We start from the raw sequence: 9,806 nt of genomic DNA, 5'->3' as shown, positions 1-9,806 counted from the left end.
AGGCTGCCATACACAGGTGCCACCGAGCCGTCTGACCACCATCAGCAGGCAAGTTGGGTGAAGTGTCTTGCCCAAGGACACGACTGAGACGGACAGAGTGGGGGTTGGAACCGGCAACCCACCGATTACAGGACAAACTCTCCTATGTGGTAGGAGTTCGTCCTGTAATCGGTAATGAGCCACAGCTCAGGTGGTAGGAATATATATATATATATATATATATATATATATATATATATCTTTGAAATATCTATATAAATATATTTATATAGAAATAGAGATATCTCTCTATATAAATATCCATCACTAGTGTTTCCTCGCTAATCTACATGATTATATTTCCACAGTTCCTTATAGCCTAAAGCTGATTTATGATCTAATAATCAGAAATATTGATTTCATCCATCTCTCCTTAGTTTGATTCTGTTTAATGTGTCTATAATGGTTTTATCAGTCCTTTTAACATTTTGTTACACTTGCCTGTATAAAACGTACTCTAAATAAGGTTTGATTGAGAAAATAATGACTAAAAAAGTGATTTACAGCTGTAGACTTTAATTCTTAATAATTTACAATAGAAAGTTGAGTTTTTATATAAAAGTTATACACATTCAAAAGAATTCAAGCCTTCAACTGTACAGCAACAGTTCCAATAGTCATTAAAAAAAATCTTGCAACAACACCCATCCTAATTTCAAACAGAATAGCCCCAAACAACAACACTGGCAGGCATCCAACAAAACAGTTTTTCCATAACATGTTTTTCCCCCTAATTACATCACCTTCACCCATCTGTCAGTCCTTCTTTGCTTGCTTTTCTCTGCGTTTCTGTCTAGCCTCAGAAGCTATTTTGAGCAGAGACAGCAGAATAGGCACACACATCGGCAGGAAGAGAGGTATGTAAATAGCAAACTTCTGGTCATCAGGAAAGTAGAGCAGATGGAGGAGTGATGGATCAAAAAAGGCCTTTTCTGAAGCCAGGATAGCTTCTTTACTGAACTGCAGGGCAAACCCGAGGTTTCCTGCATCTAGCTCTGCAACAGCCAGCTGCAGAGACGTCACAGCATTGGACACCTGGTGGACAGAGACAGGAATAACAGGTTAGGAAACATCGGCAATTAAAAGGCAGATAACATGTATCTCCTTGTTAAAGTAAAGTAAACGATTTTAATACAGCAAATGATATTATACCTGTTCGGCAATGTTGTCGTTAATAACAATGTTGCCTATCTGGTCCAGCAGTTGTGCAAGAGAGGTGATTGTTGTGGTTGCTGTGGCTATATTTTCCACTGAGCGGCTCCACATGAGACGGTCCAGCTCCCAGTCAGCTAGTCCTGTACTGCCGCACGGTGCCACCAGGAACCCAGGGGGAGGGGGTGATGACTGGACACCCAGCAACAGCCTGACCGAGAAAAAAGCTCTGAGAAGTTACCTTGTAGAAATGATGCTGTGAAAAAGGACAGATTTCTTCTGTTTTCGCTTTTTATGTTAGACTTAAATGTCTCAGATCAAACTTTAATATTGGATAAAGATAAATTGAATAAATACAAAAAGCAGTTTTCTAACAATGATTTTATTCATTAAGGGGAAAATGCTATCCATACCAACCAGGCTCTGTGTAAAATGATGTATTTTCCCCTTTTCTAAAATCTTGAACTCACTGTGATTTAACAAAATTCTTTTAAAAAGCTGAGCTCAATTTCACAAACCAAACCCAGGCCTGATTATTACCTGACCTGCAGATATACCAATTTTAATAAAACCGGTCTGATCGCTGAAAGGTCTAAGAAAAGGAACATCATCTAAAACATTTCCAAACCAGTAGAAAAGTCTGTGACGTCCATCAGTCTGGAGAGAGTTATAAAGCCACTTCTAAGACTTTGAAACGCCAGCAAACCAAAGAACCATCATCCACCACTGGAAAAAACATGTAGCAGTGTCAGAGAAAAGCCGGTCAACCTAAAGTTACACCAAGAGCACCTTGATAATTCAACCAGGAGGTCACAATGGAACCCAGAACTACATCTAAAGCCCTGCAGGATCTAACACAACAACAACTGAGACGGAAAGAGCAGGGGTTCGAACCGGCAAGCCACCGGTTGCAGGACAAACTCCTACCAGCTGAGCCACAGTTGCCCCAATGCCTATCTCACATTTGCCAAAAAACATCTTGATGATCCTCAAGAATTTAGGAAAAATATTTTGGAAGCAACATCGTCCAGCCCATTCTGGGTCTTCCCCAGGATCTCCTTCCAGTGGGACGTGCCCAGAAAACCTCCAAAGGGAGGTAACCAGGGGGCATCCTGATCAGTTGCCCGAACCACCTTGACTGACTTCTTTCAAATTCAGAGAATCAGCAGCTCTACCTTTGACCTCCTCCCGGATGATGGAGCTCCTCTCGCTAAGACCGACTCCAGCCACCCTCCGGAGGAAGCTCATTTCGGCCGCTTGGATCCGGGAACTAAACTAACAGTTTGACAGTCAAACATGGTAGTGGTAATGGGGGGTTTGGGGTTCCTTTGCTCCCTCAAAGACCTGGACGACTTGTCATTATTGATGGGATGATGAATTTTGCCCTCTACCACAAAATCCTGCAGGAGAATGTCCAGCCATTAGTAGAGGACAGGAGGACAATGAACCAAAGCACCTTTGAATGAGGCTGCACGGTGGCGCAGTTGGTAGCACTGTTGCCTTGCAGCAAGAAGGTCCTGGGTTCAATTCCTGGCCTGGGGTCTTTCTGCATGGAGTTTGCATGTTCTCCCTGTGCATGAGTGGGTTCTCACCGGGTACTCTGGCTTCCTCCCACAGTCCAAAGACATGCCTGTTAGGTTAATTGGTCTCTCTAAATTGCCCTTAGGTGTATGAATGAGTGTGTGCATGGTTGTTTGTGTGTTGCCCTGCGATGGACTGGCGACCTGTCCAGGGTGAACCCTGCCTCTCGCCCATAGACTGCTGGAGATAGGCACCAGCTCCCCCGCGACCCACTATGGAATAAGCGGTAGAAAATGACTGACTGACCTTTGAATGACAAAAAAAAAAAAAAAAAAAAGAGTTGAAGTTTAGGACTTAATCCAGTTTAGATACTGTAATAAGACCTTAAGCATGCCGTTCATACTCAAAAACCCCTTAACATGGCTGGATTAAAACATTTCTGCAAAGAGTAGTGGGTCAAAATTCCTTAGCGGTCATGTTCCTAGTTATCACATACCCTCAAGGTCAGTCATGTCTGCTTCGGGTGGCACAACTAGTTATTTGGTTTAGGGAGAAAATTACTTTTTCACATGGTGCCAGACTGGTTTGGATAGCCTTTTCCCTTAATGAATGAAATCATCATCTGAAAATTGCTTTTTGTATTCACTAGTAAAACGATTTGTTTAATGATCTGTAACATTTAGGTGTGACAAAAAAAGAACGTAGGTCAACACTTACCGAAGCTGGGCGAGGAAAACGCCCATGACTTTAGCCATGTTGATGTTTATGTCAACAGGGAGCTCTGCCTCTGGCCCATAGGAACTGTCTACATTATAAACCTACAAACACAAGTAAACATTTTCACTGAGACAGTTCAAAACACATCTAGAGTTTAAGGTCAATGTGCAGGAAACCAACAATGACTTGAATTAACACAAGAAGTTAAAATCGATTTGGCCCTATCTGAATATTTTATTGCAATTTTATTTAAGAGAGAATGTCCAGCCATCAGGTTGAGACTTTAAGATCACCATGATTCCACCCCAGCGTGGAGAGTGAAATGCATTGGAGGGCACCTCCTGCTTGTGGTGATCTTGGATGTAAAGAGGTGAATGGTGGGAGTCGGGGACATACAGAAGAAAATTCAACACTGGGTTGGAAGATGCAGCATTAGAGCCTGAAAATAAAAAATATATATATATCTGCCTGTTATTAAGAAAAATCACAATATTCTCATTTTGTTAGTACATTTTTTGTTTTTACCAAGTCTGGCCTCCACCGGGTTGATGACATGTGCAAGGCTGTCGGCATTGAGCGTGTAGGCACTGCGGCTGCTATCAAAGCGTGGGTTGACACCAAGCATGGCATAGTGCAAGGTCTGTAAAGAGGGTACAAAAACTAAATACTTGTCTTGCACTTTGAGCAGACAAGGGTGCCATGAGAAAGTATTCATACAACTTCAACTCGTCAATTTTATTTATTTCATTTTATGAAATGAGAATTTTATGTGACAGGCTAACATTTGTAGCATTGAGCTGGGAACCAGATGGACACAATGTTTTAAAATTTTTTATTACAAATGAAAAAATTTGTTTTGTGCCTCTCTGATGAAAATGCTTTAGACCCACCTCTTAATGCAATTACAGCTGCAACTCTTTTGGGGTATGTCTCTACCAACTTTGTACAACTAATGACGGAAATGTTTAGAAAAATAACTCAAAACTCCAACTGGATGGAGATCAGCTACAAATATTGATTTTCAAGTCTTGTCACAGATTCTCTATGTGGATTTATTTTGGAACCTGACTGGGATATTCCAGCACGTGGCTATGCTTTGATCTAAACGTAGTCCTGGTTGTATGTTGAGGGTGGTTAAGATGTTGAAAGGTGAAGCTTCGCACCGCTTTTGTCTTTTGCTGCCTTTACCACGTTTTCTTCCAGGTGTGCACTGTACTGTACTCCAACCATCTTTGCATCAACTGAATTGCCTACCTGTCTACTGAAAAAAAGCATCCCAAAAGCATGAGAGTGCCACCACCATGATTCACCTTGGAGACGTTGTGTTCAGGCTGATGTGCAGTGATTAATGTTGGTCTCATTTGACCAGAGCAACCTTTTCCATGTCTGCTCTGACCCCTACATAGCTTGTGAGAAACTGCAACTGGGAAGCCATATGAAGCCTTTCTTCTCATCACTCTTCCAAAGAGAGACAAATTTTGGAGAACATAAATAAAAGTTGTGCTGTCATCAGATTTTACTATCTGAGCCATGGATCTCCGCATAGATTTCAGCATAGGTTAGCATAGGTTTCTTGGTTGATTTTCTGATTAAGTCTCAACTATTCTAACCACTGAACAGTGCAGTCAGATTCAGTTATTTATTCAAACTGGTTAAAAAGTTTTTCTATCTAAGGAAACCCAGCAGATTGCATCCAGTCAGTGACTTGCAGCATTCACTCCTCCCGGATGAGCATGTAGAGACAGTGGACAGTCACTGGCGTTGACTTTGCAGCAATCCCTCATACTGAGCATGCATGTAGCGACAGTGGAGAGGAAAAACTCCCTTTTAACAGGAAGAAACCTCCAGCAGAACCAGGCTCAGTGTGAGAGGCCATCTGACACGACCGACTGGGGGTTTGAGAGAAATCTCCATGAGATGTCCAGAGTTTGGGACATTGCTTAATAAACTTCTCTACAACTTTATCCCTGACCTGGTTTTAAACACGCATTTGGTCTTCATAATAATAACTATTGGATAACATTGGATGTTTTTAAGGATATCAGATTAAAGGGGACTGCTACATCTGCATTTCACACATTTCAGATTTGTTGTTCAAAATGTGGAAAACCATGTATCAATTTTTCAAATTCACAGTTATGAGCTACTTTCTGCTGGTGTATCAATAAATGAAATTAGTGTGAGTTCAAGGGGTCTGAATACTTTTGCAAGACACAGCACACTGCCAACACAAATACCTGAGAGTCAATGCTAAAGTTAGCCACAGGGGACATTTTCATAAGTAAAGGCTGTATGTAGGTCTGTGCAGCACCCTTGATGTCCCAGTGCAGCCGGTGAGACTTTGGGTCGGGGTTTAACAAGCTGAATGTTATCTCATAACCTAAAAGGAACAAAGGATAATCAGAGAACAGATGGAATGAGTTGACACACACACAGGCTGCAGGAGAGATTGCATTGAGGCACTTGTTGACTAAATTAACCAACCTGGACTGGATTTGAAGGCTCTCATACTGTCAGCAACGCTCTCTTTGCTGCCTGGGTGGAAACGGACTCTGTCGCTGAGGGCGGCGGTGATGTCGGCACGGCTGAAAGACATCATTCTCAGCACCTGTATGATGTGTGGCTGCAGGCGATCTAGCAGCTGCTCAAACGTCTTAGCTGTTCTCATCTGGGCAACAACACGAAGCAACGCAGTCCGCCGCTGACCGACGTACACCTTTACATCCTGGGAGTTTAATTATATGATATGATTTATTCGCTTAGTATTAACATTTGTAGCTGAAATGTAAATGAGCATATGTTAGGTTCAAAAGCAATTAAAGAAATTAATCGACATTTGCTATTTTTAAAATCACTAACTTGTCAATAATAACCAAACCTAACTTTTACATTTGTTTCCGACCTGATTTTGTTACACTTTTTAGAATGTACATTGCGAACAAGACTGTATTTGAATGAGCATGAAATAAATGTAAAAGTGTGAGGAGTTTTAACCTCATGCAGCAGTGAGGATGACTCAGGGATCACATATATGACCAAAGAACCACATGGACTCTCACTGAGCATGTGCAGAGCTAGATCTGCCTCTACAAAAGAAAACAAAAAGGCACATGCTACATGTGACCACCTGTGCTTTGAGTGAGAAAGTAAAATGTTAACAAGAGATGAACAGATAGATGGACTCTACACAAAACTCACCTGCTGCTGTAGGCTTGTTCAGCGCGTCCTCCTCCATGATCGTAGCTGTGCGATACTTTGTCTCATACCTGTACTTCAAGGTTGTACCCTCTGGAAACAAGAGAATTAAAGACAACAAGAGAAGTGTGCAGGCTACCAGGTATAAAATTAATGATTATGAACCTATGAAATATATTTTTTAAACAGTCACCGTCTACTTCATGATCCTCCTCCTGGGTCTTTGTCAGAGGCACCTTCTTCTGCTGCTCTGGTGTCACGGTTCCACGGGCAAATACCACCTCCACATCGGCACTCAACTGCATCTGAGAAATAGGAAACAGAGAGTAAGACATGTGAAAGATAGGTGAATCAATACACAAGGTAGTGATTATAGCTACAAACAAACCTGCAGCTTTGCCAGTTCTCTAATCTGACTGACAGGTAACCAGGCACGGTAGGTTTCGGTGGTTTTCCACCACAGAGGGACTCCCACGATGATGACCACTGCTGCTATGGACAGTGCGGCAAGCTGTCCTCGTCTGCGCTCTGAGAGAAACACAAGTGCAGTTAAGAAAGTGGAGTAACATTAATACCAGTCATGCATCATTAGACCTGGAAATTCAGGGCTCCTGGGATGTTTTCTTTTTTTATTTTTATTTTGAGGTATCTTTTGAAAGAAAGGAAGACATATAAAAGTTTGTCTGGATTGATTGATTGAACTCATCTCAATAAGGAGATATGAAATGATATTTGTCATTTATAAAAAGGGTAAAATTTTCTTTAGTTAGAGCAGTACAAAAAAAAAATTGAAATAAATTACTGAAGCCTAAAATGATAAAAAAGCTAAAAGATATAATAAAATAAAAAAAATATTTGCATTTTAAAAACCTCTAATAAACTCTTTATCTCCTATCTAGGAGTCAAACTTGCTGGCTATCTTTTACAGTAAAGATCTTGTCCAATTTGATTTTATCTTTGGCTTCCTTCATTCTCGGCCCAGTGGTCGCACTGCATTTCTGGTCACGGTATATTTATTAACTGGACCTGTCTGAGCCATTTGTTGTGAATTGGCACCACGTTAATAAACTGATATAAATGAAACTACACAAATGAAACTTTAATGAAACTTTAGAGACTAAAGAAGAGTCAAGCCATCAAAACTGAACAAAGAAAGAAAGAATTCTGCAAAACCTGACAGAGGACCTGAGAGAAGGACCACGCTTCAATGGATCATCTAATTTAGGTACTTTTTGTCTGAATATTTTATAAATCAGAGTTGGGTGACTGAACAAAAAAGTAGTAGTGAATAAACTAATTGCACAGAAAAAACTATACAAATAAAAACCGTAAAGACATTTACTTAAAAAAGATTATAAAGCCTGACTATGTGACAAAGGAAAAAATGATAGATATTTTAAAACTAGCGTATTATTTCTAAGTCCTCGACTTCAGCCGATAATAATAAAAAAAATACTAACAAAGTAAAGGGATTGCAAACATTTTCGTTCATTATATTTTATTCACAATAGTTTAAAAACCCAGCCTACAAGCAAAAATTGGTACATGCCCTGTATTACGTTGCCAATGTTTTAGGATTCTAACCACGTATTTGATTCGAGTTAATTTGGTACTTTATCCTTAACTCGTCTGCTTTTCTGAATGATGTGATTTAAAAAAAAAAAAAAAACAACGACTCTTTTCAAAATCATTATAGTCATGGAGAAAAGATGTACACTACGCATCCTAAAAAAAAATGTAATGGGATGGAGTCGTGGCGTTATAAGCATTAGAAAAGTACAGATATATAGTACAAAAAACCTGAAGGTGTTTCAGGCAGCGTCCAGATGCAGCTGAGGCAAGCTAGTTGTTAGCTTACAGGTTCAGAACAATTAATGAAACAACTACGTTGAGATGGTTCTAAACATGCAGTAGAAGGCGTTAAATATCTTATAAAATATTCAAACAAAGGAGTAAGTAATACACTTTGAAGCAAGCAAAAAAAAAAAAAAAAAAACTGAATTTGCTAATGAATCAACTCACCCACTTCCGCGGTGGCCATTTCTGTCAATGAAGGGTGCGTTTGTTCAGTGAAAAGCTTACAGTGCGATGTCACATGACCGAGGCTACACTTACATTAGGCGGTTTACTTTGAAACGAAGTCGTTAACTATATCTTTATACAGTGATACACTTTCAAAATGAAAGCAAATCTTTTTTTCACATTTTGAAATTATCCAAATCATTGCTAATAAAAAAAGAAAAGGAACTCAGAAGAAGGAAAACTAAAAGGGAAGAATGAGCGCTGATTCCCGGCAATCATGGTGAGCATATTAAGCACGTAGACAATGTGCGACATATCGCACCCCAGCTCCCCCTACTGGTTGGCGAATGCCAAATCTCCACATTTTACAAGGATTGTTGAGCAGGTTGACCAATTAATTTTTCCTCAATTTACCAGAAGTAATATATTATTTTAATGAGGAAACATATGGGAAAAATTCTGTTTATTTTTAAGTTTGAATTATTTAATATGTAAAAGAACCATTTGACAAACTCTGATGCGTAATTTCTTATTTACAGTAACTAAAGAAAACTAATAGATTGTATGGAGACTAAAACATACAAAATCCACATAATTTTAGCAATTTAAATATAGTCTGAATTGTTCATTAATATCTTTGTTTACTCATAAAACAACTCAGAGCAAGACAAATATACTAAGTGAAGCTCAGAACTCCCTCTGTACCAAAACAGGTTTAGAGGGAGTTAAAGTTTTGTAAAAACAGTGGTTTTACAAAAGAGACTAATAACTAAAAAGGTACTAATAAAGTACTTTCACATGCACACCAGCAAGTGATGTTATAAGCTCTCTGTTGGACTTCTAGAATAAATCTAAAATTTGAGCAGAAACAGCTTGAAGTTATGTTATAGAGTAAAAGATAGTTATATCGACAGGTGCATCTCAAATTATTCAAACCATGTTGCAAATTAGGATAATTGGAAAAATTAAAATGGCTCAGGTGTTTTTAATAAACAAATTCTTACAATACCGTTTTTTCAGTTAAACAGATATTATATTGATTTGATTGAAATTCAGCACTAAACCCTACTTTCCATGACTACTGCGGTCTCATAATTACTCAATTTCCTGAATAGATGTCTTTATAAGAGCACACATTTACATCATCAGATGTGGTCTAA

General features: G+C 39.4%; 1 protein-coding gene across 1 annotated transcript; it reads right to left on the bottom strand.

Annotated features, from left to right (window-relative positions):
- Positions 1-535: 535 nt before the first annotated feature.
- Positions 536-8,912, bottom strand: pigs (phosphatidylinositol glycan anchor biosynthesis, class S). Its single transcript, XM_047378359.1, has 12 exons — positions 8,647-8,912; positions 7,013-7,152; positions 6,818-6,929; positions 6,628-6,717; positions 6,424-6,515; positions 5,914-6,154; positions 5,667-5,809; positions 3,955-4,069; positions 3,723-3,868; positions 3,430-3,530; positions 1,192-1,402; positions 536-1,074 (listed from the first exon to the last, which is right to left on the bottom strand). Exons 1-12 carry the CDS (start codon positions 8,663-8,665, stop codon positions 796-798), a joined length of 1,689 nt encoding a protein of 562 aa, XP_047234315.1. The 5' UTR covers positions 8,666-8,912; the 3' UTR covers positions 536-795.
- Between the last annotated feature and the right edge of the window lie 894 nt (positions 8,913-9,806).

Source organism: Girardinichthys multiradiatus, chromosome 11, assembly GCF_021462225.1.
Source record: "Girardinichthys multiradiatus isolate DD_20200921_A chromosome 11, DD_fGirMul_XY1, whole genome shotgun sequence".
NCBI lineage: Eukaryota > Metazoa > Chordata > Actinopteri > Cyprinodontiformes > Goodeidae > Girardinichthys > Girardinichthys multiradiatus.
The sequence above is the reverse complement of the archived record's forward strand: the minus strand, read 5'-3'. Positions and strand labels throughout refer to the sequence as shown.

Bases quoted from the DNA above. Each gene is read 5' to 3' on its own strand.
- pigs (XM_047378359.1), bottom strand. The intron at 3,531-3,722 runs GTGATCTTAAAG...TTGTGTTTGTAG, and splicing joins CACGCTGGGGTGGAATCATG to GTTTATAATGTAGACAGTTC. The intron at 1,075-1,191 runs GTATAATATCAT...TCTGTCCACCAG, and splicing joins ACGACAACATTGCCGAACAG to GTGTCCAATGCTGTGACGTC.